Source organism: Nylanderia fulva, unplaced genomic scaffold (assembly GCF_048542155.1).
Source record: "Nylanderia fulva isolate GAGA-0341 unplaced genomic scaffold, ASM4854215v1 Scaffold71, whole genome shotgun sequence".
In the NCBI taxonomy this organism is placed as follows: Eukaryota; Metazoa; Arthropoda; class Insecta; order Hymenoptera; family Formicidae; genus Nylanderia; species Nylanderia fulva.
In genome coordinates, this window is record NW_028190819.1 from 463915 (window position 1) to 480770 (window position 16856).

Below are 16856 nucleotides of genomic sequence, written 5' to 3' on the forward strand. Positions count from 1 at the left end.
AGAACCAACTAAAATAAGAAAATTTAAGCTTTTATAATAATAATTAATTTTATATATCATATAAAATCTATTTAATATTAAATGTATATAATAAGAAATAAAATTCGGCTCGTGTAAAATTAAAATAAGTTATAAATTAAAAGGCCAACTTAACGACTTGATTAATTAGTAAAGTTTAATCATTGAATACATTAGAATGTTTATATATACAAAATTAATTTGTTATTAATCTAAATCTTACATTATTTCAGTGATTTTTCTGACAATATCTTATCAATATTTCTACATAATAGTGTGTGTATAAATATAATAAAAACTTGCATTTTAATAACATATTTTATTTACAATTTCGTGCACGTAGTGCATATATATGTATACATTTATTCGTGTGTTATATATTCTCTCAAGTATAGATATAAGTGAAAAATAAATTGTGATATAATCTAACTTAATAAAATATAAAAAGAGAAAAAATTATCCTTTATATTAAGCGAGTAATATTTCGAAAATTAAAATCAATATATATTTCCTTTATATAATACAGTCTTTAAACTCGACAAAAATCATGCCATGTTTCTACTCGCCTGAAATATTTGTTACATGCAAAATTATAGAGTCAAATAATTCGTTTCTCATTATTTTGTGTAACTCGTGTGAATGAAAATATTACACAAATATTTGCATGAGTGATTTACACATATCAATGACTTATATCGTCACATTTGCATGTAGATCATATATCATAACTCTTATATCTATGTTACTTATTCTAAACATGGTTTTAATAAAATAAATATATAGACATGATTGACATATATAATATATATATATATATATATATTTTTTTTTTTGTCAATCACACTTCTATATAATCACACATACATGTGTATTAGTAATAATAATCGAGGAAAATAATATGGTGGCATCTTATCAATAAAATTGTACTTTATAAATAAAAAAGAACACGCACACATATACAAATGCAAGTATACGTTAACTGAATTTCATGAAGTCTAATGGAAATGGAGCAAAGTCCTTTTTATAAAAAAAGATTCCTTTGTCCATATTGTATTCACACACATAAACACACATATACGTAATGCTAGGTATTTTAAACACTCTTAAATTACTTAAGATATTTTTAAGTATTTGACGTATAAAATACAACTTGTGATCGTAGCCCAACCACAAAGTTATTATTTTCCTCAATTTTATTATCCTTATTTTTATAAAATAGGAAAAAAACTTATATTGGACATCAAAATGTTGTAGGCAATATTAAAATTGTACCTTGATTATAAAATGACAATATTAAATATATATGAAACTGAGGAAGGATCGAGTAGGTTCAGAGATTGAGTAAAATAAAAAAAAATAAAATAAAAACTATTGGAACTATTGACTATACAATTAACACATTAGCATTTTAGCACATGTGTACATCATCCTATTATCCTATTATTATATTTACTTCTTTTTGACAATAGGTGTTACTCCTATATGTGTGAATATATTATTTACATAGATATCTAATCATAAATGTATGTGATTCACACATGTCTGTTTATATCTTCATTAATTAATAGAGTGATATTGCATTTATCATTAACATTAAAACTATAATAATACGTCATAAATTTTATGACAAACATTATAATTATTTACAAAAATTTTTCATATATATATATATATATATAATTCCAGACTCTGATAATAAGTATTTGTATAAGTTTTTTATAAATAAATATTTAATATTGTCTAATTTTTAAAAATTCTTGGACAATTTTCACAGTATATTGTAGAAAATATGCGAGCGAGCAGAGAGAAAATACGATATGGTATAGGACGATGAATGGCAGACTGTCTATTGAGAGAAAAATCGCGGATCATGGCCCCGATATTTTTTCTCTGCTCCGAAAAGGCCTACAACATATGTATATAATATATGTTATCTTAGCCAAAGAAAATATTTCTGCAAAAAATTGGATTATGGCCGCCACAGTGATCCCAAATCTCAAAAACCAGACCGAAATATAAAGATGTCCTCCAATTTAAATTACATTGATTATAAATCAAAGAGTAAAAATACGAAAAACAATATTGCGGGTCCAATGTGGCGGACATATTTTTAAAAATTCAGATTTAATTATAATTTAGTATATTTAACTGTTGAGGTCTGTTTACAGTTTAACAATCAATAAATCGTTATATTGTAAAGTAAACAATAAAGCCAATAGCAAATATATTTGGAAAATACATTGATTGCACTATAATTGGGCTTTTAAGAAATTATTTTGAATTGCCAGATCCATCTAATATATATATAAACCATTGTATTCTCTGAATGCAGCTCAGATGAAAGATTTCCTTTAATACTAAAACAATTGGCAATAATAATATCTTAAAACAAAGGAAACAAATTTTTGTTTCATTTATCGTTGCTTGTGTGTTTCTACTTATTTTTCATAGATTATTATAGCATACCATTGTTGAGAAATGTATTTCGCTTTATTTATCATGAGGCATCTTGACAAGAACTGTTCTAGTACCGTCAGTGTCAGAGATGTTGATTTTCAGCTCGTTATTAGCAAGAGCTTCGAGCTTGTTTATCACTTTGACGGTCTTCTGCCCGCCAGGATTCGGCGGCGGCCAAACATCGTCCAACGGCGGCTCGATATATTGTTTATTCGTTTTCGAGATGATGAGATGCGGTTTCAAACCAAGCGTTCCTCCCACGTGGTTCATCGAGGAGACGTACTTGGTGCTTACGGCTTCACTCTCGATGCGGGCACGTTTGTAGAGAGGCATCTGCATGGCCGGGCTGTAATCGTGGTCCAGAAGGCCCTCGACTTCCTGTAACAGCTCCTCGCTGTATTGCTGCAGTTCCTCGTCCATTAGCTGTTTCGTGTACAATAGCGTCCTCGAGCGGCCTAAAATTTAAACACAATTGTCATAAAATCTCGTGCAATGGAATTAATTTATTTTCAGATCAGAGGTACAATTGAGAAAAATATATAAATATATATTTGTATATATATTTATCAAATACTTTTTTTTAAATTTATAATTTATATATAATTGTAGTAAAATTATAGTATGAAATAAATATGCATATATAAAATGTTTGCATATTTTTTGCAATATTTTTTGAATATAAAATTATTTTTATTTTATTACATAAAATATTTTATTTTAAAAAAATATAAAATTTTAATTAATTGATATTGCATATATATAAACAATAAAATAAACTATTACTGCTGCTATATTTTAATTGAAAAAAAATATTTATATATCAAATTGTGCACAAAAAATGATCTGAATAATAAATAGGTCAGCGAAAGGAGATCAATGCTCTCCTGCTTTATTGAGAAAGTGGTGAGACTACTTTTTAACAATCCTTTAGGTATATTCCGGTTCTTACAGAGTATCTCATTGAAGATAATATAGGAGAATACTTTAGATACGTTGCATTTTCAGAAAGAAAATATTTCAGATAAAAATTAGAATTGAAAGGAATTTGAAAAGGATAGATAAATTTGACCTATCAGTGTTCTACTTTATTAAGAAAGTAGAGAAACTACTTTTTAACAATCTTATAGAGATATCTTATAGAGATATCTTTCGGTTCTTACAGAGTATCTCATTGAAGATAATATAGGAGAATACTTTAGATACGTTGCATTTTCAGGAAGAAAATATTTCAGATAAAAATTAGAATTAAAAAGGAATTTGAAACGGATAGATAAATTTGACCTATCGTTAATAATTTAAGGTAACAATCGTTAAGATAACATTAAAACATTCTTAATCATAATTCCTAAAATAACATAGCTATTAAGATAACATCAAGACTATCTTATCTATTAAGGCTATCTATAACTTTTTTATTTTCCATTTGCTTCATGTGAACGACTAATATATAATATATTTAAAAAAATATATATACAAAATATATAAAAATATATAAAAATATATATATATATATATATATATAATATTTAATAAAAATTGTCCTATTTTTAACATTTGAATCAAGTAATTTTTAAATCAAATTTTAAAAAATGTTAAACTTCGAAAAATTCAACTGGGTTTTCATAAATTATATAAAAGAAAATATAATTAAAAACAATAAAAAATAAAATAAAAATAATAAAATATTGTCTTCAAACCTAACAAAAATTTATTATTTCTTTTTATTATTTCTTTTTATTTTATGAGCTTAAACAACATGTAAAATTCCATGTCGGCTGTTTCTTGCAATATGCAATTACGACAACATTGAAGAATTTGCTGTGTGTGCTCTGCTCATGCTCAATACTACGAAATAAACGAAAAAAACTTGATAAGAAATCGATACGCAATATATTATGTACGTAAGAAAGCGTTTTTCTTCAAATGATAATTAATAATATATTATTATTACCAAAATAAAGAGAAACGTATATATTTTTACAGAAATTATATAAATTAATAATAATTTTACTTTGCAATATCTTTAACAAGATTTTAATAATTTTGGTTTTTTTAATGTAAAAAATCCCAATTGAAACGGCACATTAATCTGTTATTATATAAAGCCTTGTAAATATTCTTATCAATGTCTGTCATATTCTACTATCGTTGTTGGCACTTTGTCTGTTTTGTAGTTACATAATAATGATGTGTAAATCAAGGACAACAATTTTGAATATTATTTAAAAAATATTTACGATAATGCTATTCTTAAATTTTTATTTAATTGTATTTTAGTAATAATAAGTGATATAATTCGTAAATATCTTTCTTTTCTTTTCTAATACTATTTTAATATATAAATAAAAAATTTAGCACAAGTAGAACAATAAATATTATTAATATATGTAATATTATTAAACATAAAAAAGCAAAATAAAAATACAAAATATTATATTTTTAATTTTGTAAAATTGAATATATTATTAAAATATCATCATTATTAATGTAACCATCTACAGAGTTGGAAATTATCAGCAATAAAATGTAGAATTAATACAGAAATAATTAGTTTATACACACTTTATTAAATATAAAAAGAAAAGAAAACTTACCGGCCAATGATGTTTTCTCCGACTGCTCCTGGTCTTGCGTCAGATCATTATTATTATTATTGGAGTGCGGTCGCAAATTCGGCAACGCGACGAGGGCTAACGAAAGCAGGAGGACCATCAGGCAAGTCGCCGGTTGGGCGTTCTTGTTGCCCTTTTGTATGAGCGCCTGAAGTCTCTTTAACTGGCCGGCCAGACTCTGATTCTGCGACTGCAAGACCTTGATCCGCTTCAGCAAGCTTTTATTCTCCTCCGTGCACTGTTTCACGCGATCCTCCAAGCCGTCCACGTACTCCTTTTTCCTCTTACGTGAATCCTGCGCGGATATCTTGTTGCGAATCTTACGCCTGATCCTCTTCAATTCGCGTTCCTCGTGCTTCGTCAGTGGATAATGACTGGGCAAAGTGATGCCCTCTTTTTGCAGCAGTCGCTTCTCCTCGGCATTCAACTTCAACCGCGGATACGGCGAATCCGTTTCCGACGGCACCTCGTCGCTCGAGTTGCTACCTTTATCGCTGCTGGAATCCTCTTGTTTGATTCTCACCTGATTTAATAGCAACGTGGAAAAGTCACTTAATACACTTACATATGTCAGAAACAATAATATCGATGTGTTAACATAATTTTAATTTATATTTATTAATTTAATTTTTATTTAAATTATATTTATTAATAATACTAAAATATTTTTTTTATTTTTAAATATAATATTAATATTAATAATAATAATTAATATTATATAATATTAATATTAATAATAATAATAATATTAATAATTTATTAATATATGGATACATTATGATTATATGATTTTTAGGTGATAAGTAAAGATTCTTTTAAATATTGCGCACCTGAACAGGTTTGTTAATAATGTTCTGATTGATCTTGAAGCCTTTCAGATTTTTCGCCTGAGTTGCAGTCATAATTTTAATGGTCCGAACTTCCTTCATGTCCTTCAGACTCACTGGCAACAGGATAGACCGTGGATTACCAGAACCTACCGGAGTGACGCGTATCAATTGTCGAATATTCTGCTTCCCATTATTACACGCCAAGTTGCGAACATTCAGGGTATTTTCCTGCGGCGTGATACGAATTTCTTGTTTACGTGCCGGATCTGTAACGATTGAAACAATTTGTTTTATCACTTTACCCGCTAAACTATTGAAGTTTCCTCATATAAATATATTTCCTTATAAATATATAAAGAAACAAAATTAACATCCATTTGTAAAAGTTGAAAAAGTATTATTAAGAAATATTTCGCTGAATATAATAGAATAATAATAAAATAATAATAATAAATCTCTTGTTAATAAAATAAAAATATATACTAATAAAATAAAACAAAATAAAATAATAATAAAATAATAAAATAAAATAATAAATCTCTTATTAATAAAATAAAAATAAATACTAATAAAATAAAATAAAATAAAAATAAAATAATAATAATAAATCTCTTGTTAATAAGATAAAAATATATACTAATAAAATAAAATAAAAATAAAATAATAATAAAATAATAAATAATATACTAATATCTACTATCTATCTTACTAATATCGAAAATCGGCTGCTCTGTGGCAACAGTAGCGCTTATGTTCGGCGTAGTATTGTTTGGTGTTACAACAGCAACCAAGGTTTGCTCATAATCCATTTCTTCGACCGCATCGTTGGCCGGTGAACCGATATTGGAGCTCATCCCGGATCTGATGGGGCTATCTACGCTGCCCAGAGAAGGGCTAACTGCGAGCTCGAGGTCCGCAAGGTCCTGCGAACTGCTTAAATCGGAATTGCTGATCTCCATCTCCATCTGCTCCTCCTCATTATTGTCAGCCCTCGACAGAAACGGACTCAATTGCTGTTCATAGGGAAGACTCAGTATACTGGAGAGTCCGCTATCCGATGAAGAGGACGGGACTCTGTCCAAATCCTTGCCGATTAGGTTGAAGTCCAGTTGAGAATCCTCCTCCATCTTCAAGATCGAGGCGAATAAGTCATCGGAATTCGTCGGACATTCCTCCGCCTGTAATATTGTAATCATGTATTTGTTGCTCTTTTTTTAATACATATAATTTTTTTATCGATATGTATATATATATATATATATATATATATATATATATATATATATAATATTTTATTAATATTATAAAGTATGAAATTTAACAAATTATTTATGCTGATAAAAATATCTATGCACTGATATATTATTTAAATTGGATTAACAAATAAGCATCTAAAATTAAAATAAATTAAAAAAAAATAAATAAGAATATGTTGTTTCACCTCTTGCTCGAATATGTATTATATTATCATATATTATTACATTGATAAAAATAAAATAATAAAATATTGTTTATCAGAAAAAAGCATGAATAAATAAAAATAGCAATATATATATATATATATATATTTTTCTCAAATTATAACGTAATAATAATTATTTTGATATTATTATAATAAAAATGTATTATTAATTTCAATTTTATTGATAACGTTCGTAGTATCGATGAAAAAAAAATAAAACAATTTACATCGTGTATTGGTATGTAATGTAGAGTTTAAGACAGCCATCGAAAAGTTCCGTAATCTAACTGTACTTGTTCGAAGGTCATTCGCCGAAGTATAAACTCTGTACGTGATAAGTTTTCAGTCCAAACATATTTTTGAAAGAGATTTAAAAAAATCTTTAAAGTGACTTGAAGTCTGTAAATATACATATAAAAGTGTTGTATATATTTATATCTGTCCGAAGAAAAAAATTATTTATTTAATCATTTAGAATCCAAATAATTATTACGATTTTAGTAAATAATTAACATATCATTGTTCTAACAAGAAACAATACATATAATAATATACAAATATATGATAAAATGTTAAGAAACAAGATTTTAATATGCACTAATAATAAGAAATTATTTTAAAATATATAAATAATAAAATAAAATAATATATAAAATATTTTAAGTAAAATAAATTGTTTTTATAAAATGTATCTTTTTTCTACGCACCAAATAAAGAAGCATCTTAAATCTTTTACGTTTGATATAAATCATCGATTGGCAGATAAAAAAATATAAATTAGTCGTGAAATATTACGTAAAAATGAATTGACACCTATATATTACATACCATATGTCAAATAAAAAGTCGACTCTAATCAAATATTTTTAGAAAACATCTGCATTTGCGACACTGTTTGTTGACAAACTTTGCTACGAAAAAGGTGCATATTTTTGCAATATTTTTTATAACAATATCGTATCATTATTCAAGTGACATATTAAGGATGACATGTGATTTTTTGCAATAAAACCGGACATAATCGTATTATTATAAGAGTTGCGGTGTAAATTGTTTCACATATAACAAGGAAAGAAATGTAATAAATATCGCAAGTAATAAATGTGAATGAGATTCCGTTCCTTATCTTTAATAAGTGCCGGCGCGTCTTTATTAAAGAGAGCACGTGCGAATTTATTCGTACCATATGTTAACGTACATCAAACGCGGTTTCGCGATATAACCGGATTTATTAATGAAAGGCGCGCGTAATTTTTAATAATGAATTAAATTGTACAATATAATATTATTATATCACGAATTTTAATCAATGAATTAATAATTCACCATCATGTATTATTTGTTTTTTAAATGAATAGTTGATCGAATATGCACGAAAGGTCAAACATATATACATTATAATTAATTAATTAATTAATTAATTAATAATAATAAATCACGTTTTGTTTTAAATACGTGATAATCGATTTAATCAGTGAATTCACACAAAAATTGATTCCAGTTTAGTTTCAATGTTTTTCACAGTATATTTAAAGGCACTGAAATTTAAAATATTTAAATCTTTCTCATGTACAAAAGTTTTTATTTGTTAGTTATTATAAAAAAAAATAAATAGAATATAATACAAAAATATTTTGCTATAATTTTTTGTAATACATTTTTATTAATTTATTTCTTCCCTGTGAGATATAAATGTAATTAAGTATCATTTAACCAAAAAAATGAGATAAAAATAAAAGTTAATATATTATTTTATATGTAATCATAAGCTCATAGAGATTCTTCATATATTAATAGATATTAATAAATATTAATTTAATATGTGTACTAATTGTCTAATAAAATCAAATAAAGTATTCTAATATATATATATATATATATATATATATATATATATATATATATATATATATTATATATATATAAAATGTTATTGTATATACTATATAAAAACATACGAAACATATTTCGCGTAAATTAATACAATCACAATAATTAAGTAAATCACTTTCTTCGAGAACATAAAAAATAAAAACAATCGATTTTACAAAACGTGTTAAATTTCGCAGAGCTGTAATAATTTTTTTTAGATTTACTATAATGATATACAATTGATGTAGAAAGTAAATATTTTTGAAGGCTTCTTTAAATATTACGCTTTTAATTTTCATTAATTATTAATATAAAATATTATATTTTTAATTATAAATATTATTATTTATTGAAACAATCCCTAAATTAAACGAACCGCTGTGTAAAATATATAGCTCAATAAATTTCTATAATTAGACGTCTGTGGAGTAAACAAGAGGAAGGAGAGCGAGAGAGATTGCGAACGTCTTTCTGACGACGATTAAAAATAAAAATCCCGCACAAGATTTGTCAGAAACGAAATTCCAGAGAGGATGAGGCAATAACTTACCGCGATGACGTCGTCGCCATAATCATCGACGAACAGCTCATCCTTGACGTCTCCTTTAAGGAAGGAGTCGTCCAGCAAATCGAACAGGTTCATGTCCGACGACATAACTATCTGATCTGACGTTAGAAAGCCCGGGTGTCGCGCGAATTTTCACCACCGCGCTGCCATTAAACCCGCTTTTCGACTGCGCGATCCTCTCTCCGGCGAACGTAAAATTGCAGGGTATATAATTCGAAGAAGAGCCGACACAAGTTCTCACAAACACACGCACACGAGCACTCCGTCGAACTTACTTTTGCCCCACCTTTGGAGCGAACCGTCTCCCGTCCGCGCTTGGATGGATCGTTTTGACAGTTCTCATTTGACAGTTCCTCACTTTGACGTTTTCACATTTTCGACGTCCGAAAATCCGGGAACGCCGGTGCGAAAATCGACGCAGTTCACGCGTTCTCTCTCCTCGCGAAAATCGCGTGCTGCTACAAACTTGACTGCCAACGTGGCACTAGTGATATATATATATATATGTATATACACATGTCGTCGCGTTTAAGCATCGATAAAGTAGTATCGAAGATGGCCGAGTCTGTCGAAAATTTGCGCAGCCTAGATAATTTAGCTACTCGCTCGGAAAAGCCTCTTTCAAATTATTTATTTCTATTTCTTTGGGATTCATTATACAACAAAATTGCACAAATGTGCATAATGCATATGCACAAAAATGCAAATTTGTTTAAATCGTGTTATATTGCGGATTGCGAATTGACCAATCAGAGCAAGGCAGCTTGACAGCTGATTGGCAAGCTGTCAGATAATTGAACTTTTATATTTTTATATTTACATAGCTTAGAATTAACAATTGATAAAATTAAAATAAAAGAAGGAATGTAAAATTAATTAAATAGTTGAATGTGACATATTTTAAGTCTATAATATAATAAATAATATATTATAATATATTTAATATAATTAATTAATAATGTTATATGTGATATATGTTATATTAATATAATATATATTATATTATATATATATACCTATATCTATCTATTATATATCTTACTACTCCTTCTCTCTCTCTATTCTCTACTATTACTATCACATATATTATCTACATATATCTACTTATATCATCCGTATAATATATTCCCCCTTTAATCTCAGATCTATTTTACTATAGATAACTAATCTCTATCTTCCTATCTTAATATATTCCCCTCTCTCTCTTTTTCCCTATTTCATTTTTAAATTTGCTTTTTGCGCCCTAAATTCCGCTATTTAATTTTCTACTGATTTTTTGATCTTTGGGCACGAAAGCGTTCTATTGGCTACCGGACATTACGTCACACACTTACTCCTCCCTGAAGATTCTCTCGCAGAACAGGCCGATCTACATGCATTTTCGTACGTTTATGCTTTCGTGCCGCATCAAATGATGGTTCCCCTTTTTTTTGTTTTCGCGTGCACCGAAATACAGCTGAATATCTCACGAGATATGTCAAAAATGTCAACGGCGACCGCGCTGTCCTCGGCCTGACATTCGATCCCCGAATTCGCAAAGTGTCGCGCGACCGGATTCGCGCGGGTCTTCCCGAAGGGATCGTCGTTATGAATTAACCCGACACTCCTGGATTTGCGATTTGCAAGGAACTGCTTCCCAACAAAATCGCGATATGGCATCTCGCAGGTAAAAAGGCAGGATTTTTTTTATTATTATTCCGAGAATACGCGATTTCGCGATCTCGTCTTTTTTTTTCTTCTCTCGTCGACTCGTCAGAGATTTTTTCTCTCCGCACTATATCGGAACAAAATAGAGTCCTCGCTCTTTTTAAGTGTCACTCGACATTCCGCGAATTCTTCCATGTGTGAAATTAAATAATCCGCACTTGAGTATTTATTTTTGACAGTTCAAACGTCACGCGATTTTTAATGAACTCGCGTTTTCTAACTAGTGGCGTATATTTTTGTATTAATTGCGAGGACAAAGGAACGAGCTGCAAATACATCGTCATCGCTAATTGATATGCAAAGCGCGACATTTGTGTGTGCTTGTTACCATTTTTGGTATGATGCTGTTTCTCCGCTTGCTCCAATTTGCAACTGTTGCATTTATTGCCTTGAGATCGTTCCGAACATGAGAGAAGTGTTGTAGTTTTGTCAGATTTTTGGGGAAAAGAGACCTAAGAGGAAAGAAAAATGTTAAATGTTCAATGACAATTCAGCGATTAATCAGGAATCATGTAAAGAAAATAATATTATATATGTATGTGCATGAGAAGTGCAAATAACATTAATATATTTGTATTGCAGATGGTTTCATCCCAATATCACTGGATTAGAAGCGGAGCGTCTATTAATGGAACGAGGATATGACAGTTCATTTTTAGCACGACCAAGCTCTTCGAATCCTGGTGATTTCACATTATCTGTCAGGTAATTACAACAAAAAAACACAATTCTACGAATTATGTATATATACATCGCATATCTAACATGAGATATTTTTATCTTCTTCTCAGACGGAATGGCGAAGTGACTCATATTAAGATACAGAATACAGGAGACTTTTACGATCTTTATGGCGGTGAAAAATTTGCCACGCTTTCCGAGCTGGTACAGTTTTACATGGAAAACGGTGGGCAATTGCGCGAGAAAAATGGCGAAATCATCGAGCTTAAATATCCTCTGAATTGTGCCGATCCCACAACTGAAAGGTATTTTTACGTATTTCTGTATAGACATATTTATACATATCTGCTCTCAATCTGTGTGATTAATTTATATATTATTTATTTATATATTTATATTATATTATATATCTTTATTTTATTTTATACTTATTTTATATGTATATATATTTTTTATTTATTGATATCTTTATTGTTTTATTTACTTTTTTCAAGTCTATTTTAGTAATTTTTTTTAACATACTTGAATCTATTCTTTAGTAATATTTTGCATGTACCGATTTAGTACATCATATATGTTAATAGTAAAAATGTGGTTCAAGGTGGTTTCACGGTCATCTGTCGGCGAAAGAAGCGGAACGATTGATGCTGGAACGCGGGAAAAATGGATCCTTCTTGGTGCGCGAATCTCAGAGCAAACCTGGCGATTTTGTATTATCTGTACGCACCGACGATCGCGTCACGCATGTTATGATACGATCACAGGTTAATGGTCTCATATTTAAGATTACAATTGAATGTATGCATTGCGAGCTCGTCGGGGAACTAAACAATGTCTCTGTTGTGAATTTTTCTCTTAGGCCTCATTCTTATTTCGATGATACATGTGCATGGAATAAAAGTATTGTATGTTTCATAAAGAAAAAAAATAATTCGAAAACAGTAATAATTAATAGAAATTTTTGCTGTGGTTTTTTTATATTGATTATTTATAAAGGCAAAATTTATTGAAAATTATATTAAAATTATATTGAACATTATAATGAAACATTATATTTAACTTCACAAAAGGGACATTTGATTGTGCATATGTATGTGTATACATATATACATTTAAAAATATTTTATATACTAATTATTCTATGATATTAAATTTCTATGAAATTAAATTATATATATATATATATATATATATATATATATGTATACATGAATGTTGAAAAATAAATGTAATATAAAAATTAATTAATATTGCAGGATGGCAAATATGACGTAGGTGGTGGCCATAAATTCGACAGTCTCAGTGATTTAATAGAACATTATAAACGAAATCCAATGGTTGAAACAACTGGGAGTGTTGTTCATCTTCGGTAAGAAACTTATTTATAACAAATAATATATGTAATATTTCTAATAAAATAATATATTTTAGACTTAACAAATTTTCTTCAAATTTATTTTTTCTCATTTTACATCTATATATATTATTTTTTAGGTTTAAATTATAATATGTATGATATATTATAATATAATATTTAAATTATAATGTTTACCTGATAAATGTTATTGTTTACAGGCAACCATTCAATGCAACACGTATTAATGCTAGTGGTATTGAGAGTAGAGTCAAACAATTACACAAAGAAAATGGCTGTTCCAATGGCTGGCTGTGCTGGAATGGAGCAACTGGAAATAACGAGGGTGGAGTAGGTCGTGCTAAAGGAAAAGCTGGCTTCTGGGAAGAATTTGAATCGTTGCAGCAGTTGGAGTGTCGACATTTGTTTTCGAGAAAGGAAGGTTTACGTTCAGAGAATCGTGCAAAGAATCGTTACAAAAATATCTTACCCTTCGATCATACCAGGGTACGATTAAAAGACGTGGATCCAACCATACCTGGAGCTGATTATATTAATGCTAACTATATAAAGGTAATACATTTCTATATCCGCAGGATGTCTTACATTTTTCCCGAGAAAGATTATATATTAAATGGATTAATCATTTATCCTGCCTTCACATTTTCTTTTAATATTGAACATATCTTTATAGCTAAGTTTCGAGTTTAAATTTAATTTGAGATTAGTTGAATAAATATATAACTGTTATTTTTTTCGTTTCTCCCTGAATCTAAGTTATTATAAATTTTTCATTTTTTCAGTTGTTTAAAATTGTAGATATTTTGAAATATTTAATTGAAAATAATTTTAAATTGATCAAAGAAAGAACATATTCAATAATTTTAGAATTATATATATTTTAATATAAAATTATTTTGCAGAACGAGGAAGGTGACCCAATTAATGGTGGCGGTGACGTGACGTCATTTGGCAAATGTTACATAGCCACACAAGGTTGTCTTCTGAATACCATACAAGATTTTTGGCACATGATCTATCAAGAGAATACTCGTGTGATTGTTATGACGACAAAGGAGGTGGAGAGAGCAAAGGTATATAAACCTTTAAGTGCTGCGGAACAGAAAATTAAATTGCGGAGGATATCTTATTTCTTTCTTCTAGAATAAATGCGCGCGTTACTGGCCGGAAGAAGGAGAAATTGAATATGGCGAATGGAAAGTGCGCGCTGTATCGCGAACCTCGACTGCTGATTATACTCTGCGTGAATTTCTCCTACAAGGATCCAAATCGAACTTCTCGGAGTCTAGGAGAATTTATCATTACCATTTTCAAGTAATGTATCTGATGATATAATTATAAATATTTTTTAGAATTAATCTAAACATTTTAATATATTATTTTTTATCTTTATTCTTAAGTAATCGCAGAAATCTATTATTAAAATATTTTTGTAATAACTATCTTAACAATAATATTGATTTTTAATATAATAACATGGAAAGAATGTAATAAGTCATTCCGTTAAGATAATTAAATATATAAAAAGTATATATAATAAATTTTATCAATAGAAACATTGAGATTTAAAAATATTAAATACAATTAATAATTAAATGGCATAATTAATTAATAGGCATGGCCTGATCATGGTGTTCCATCAGATCCTGGCTGTGTGCTGAATTTTCTGCACGATGTAAACGCCAGACAAGAATCGATCGCTACATCTTTGGCGTCCAATAATCAGAATGTACCATGCATAGGACCCATTCTTGTTCATTGTAGTGCTGGAATTGGCAGGACCGGCACATTCATCGTTATTGACATGATTTTAGATCAAATCAAACGTCATGGTAAGTAAAATAACGAAAACGAATAAACAATTAAATATTACTAAAATTATATACATAGCAAATCATAATTTTATAATAGTTTATAACAGTTTTTACGATTTATTAGAAAATATTTTAATCAATTTATTAAATTTTCATCAATTTATATTTTAATTAATTAATATATTTTTATATATTAATATTGTATATTTTAATTAATTAATATATTAATTTTATTATTAATAATTTTAATATATGATAATATATAATTTAATTTTATATATATATTTAAAATTATAGTATATTATTTTAATTAATTTCAATTAATAATTTTGCGGGTGATATTTTCTTTAGGTCTCGATTGCGAAATTGACATTCAACGCACGATACAAAGAATACGTTCGCAAAGATCAGGAATGGTCCAGACGGAAGCACAATATAAATTTGTTTACCTCGCCGTTCTGCATTATATCGAGACTGTATCTCAGCGAATGCAAGCAGAACAGGTACGGAATTTAATATAAATAATTTATTATCGTGTGCCGATGTCATAAATAATTGATTTATTCTGATTAATCGAGCGTCTCTCTTTTCAGAAATCACTTCAGTTAGGGAGAGAATACACTAATATTCGTTACAAGAGCGAGACGAGCGCTTCCGTAAATTCTATCATAGGCGAAACATCCTCTCTCACGTGTATACCGACAACTCCTTCGTCATTGTCCGCATCTACCTATAGTTTGAGGCCAAAGTAATTTTTGTTAGGAAGTATTTTCGATCATATATATTTGAGAAAGCAAAGAAGAGGCTTTGTTACTCCCTCTCATTTTCTTTGTTTTTCTCTTACTCTCTTTCTGTCTCTCTTCTTTATTTCTCGATCATTAGATGATGTTACAAGAAAATTGCAATGCGATATGATCATGTATCTCGTTTATTAAGTAGCAGATGAGAATTTATTTTCGCCTTTTTTTGTTAAATATACTTTTTATCAAGTATAAAAAACTCGTGGTATATTTTTTAAACAATTGAATTGTGAGTATATATATTTATGTACACATACACATGCGCGCCCATACACACATACACACACATATATATACATATATATATAATTTAAAATAAAAGGAAAAAGATTTATACATTTCGACGATTTATATAATGTTACTTTTATGAATGGATAATGGATTATGAAAATATTGTACTAAAAGACTGCTGGTACTCTCTATTTTTTCCTGTATATATATATATATATGTAATATGTACATATGTTTCATTCCATATACTATATCTCTAAAATGTTAAAATTATAATAAAAATACTATATAATATAGAAACTCGAACTCTCGGTTAGCGGAGATTAAAACTTATATAACATTAGCTTATAAAATAATTTCTTTTTATTTTTATGTTAATATATGAAGCATAAAATTATATTGCATAGAAAATTTCTTGCAGAATTTTTT

The 16856-nt window shown here is 28.4% G+C and overlaps 2 protein-coding genes across 4 annotated transcripts; one reads left to right on the forward strand and one right to left on the reverse strand.

Annotated features, from left to right (window-relative positions):
- Window positions 1-317: 317 nt before the first annotated feature.
- On the reverse strand, window positions 318-10316 carry LOC114937454 (uncharacterized). Its single transcript, XM_085488772.1, has 5 exons — window positions 9802-10316; window positions 6627-7095; window positions 5918-6183; window positions 5070-5610; window positions 318-2930 (listed from the first exon to the last, which is right to left on the reverse strand). The coding sequence occupies exons 1-5, from the start codon at window positions 9904-9906 to the stop codon at window positions 2509-2511; spliced, it is 1803 nt and encodes a 600-aa protein (XP_085344898.1). The 5' UTR covers window positions 9907-10316; the 3' UTR covers window positions 318-2508.
- Window positions 10317-11206: 890 nt separating this feature from the next.
- On the forward strand, window positions 11207-16841 carry LOC114937372 (tyrosine-protein phosphatase non-receptor type 11). 3 transcript variants are annotated; one of them, XM_029310817.2, is made up of 11 exons: window positions 11207-11493; window positions 12109-12231; window positions 12318-12512; window positions 12809-12971; window positions 13464-13576; window positions 13783-14134; window positions 14485-14655; window positions 14726-14896; window positions 15198-15414; window positions 15748-15899; window positions 15990-16841. In XM_029310817.2, exons 2-11 carry the CDS (start codon window positions 12155-12157, stop codon window positions 16146-16148), a joined length of 1770 nt encoding a protein of 589 aa, XP_029166650.1. In that variant the 5' UTR covers window positions 11207-11493; window positions 12109-12154; the 3' UTR covers window positions 16149-16841. The 3 variants fall into 3 exon arrangements, with proteins under 3 accessions (XP_029166650.1, XP_029166639.1, XP_029166645.1); XM_029310806.2 differs by having other exon boundaries at window positions 11207-11485; XM_029310812.2 differs by lacking the exon at window positions 11207-11493 and adding an exon at window positions 11516-12038.
- The last annotated feature ends 15 nt before the right edge of the window (window positions 16842-16856 follow it).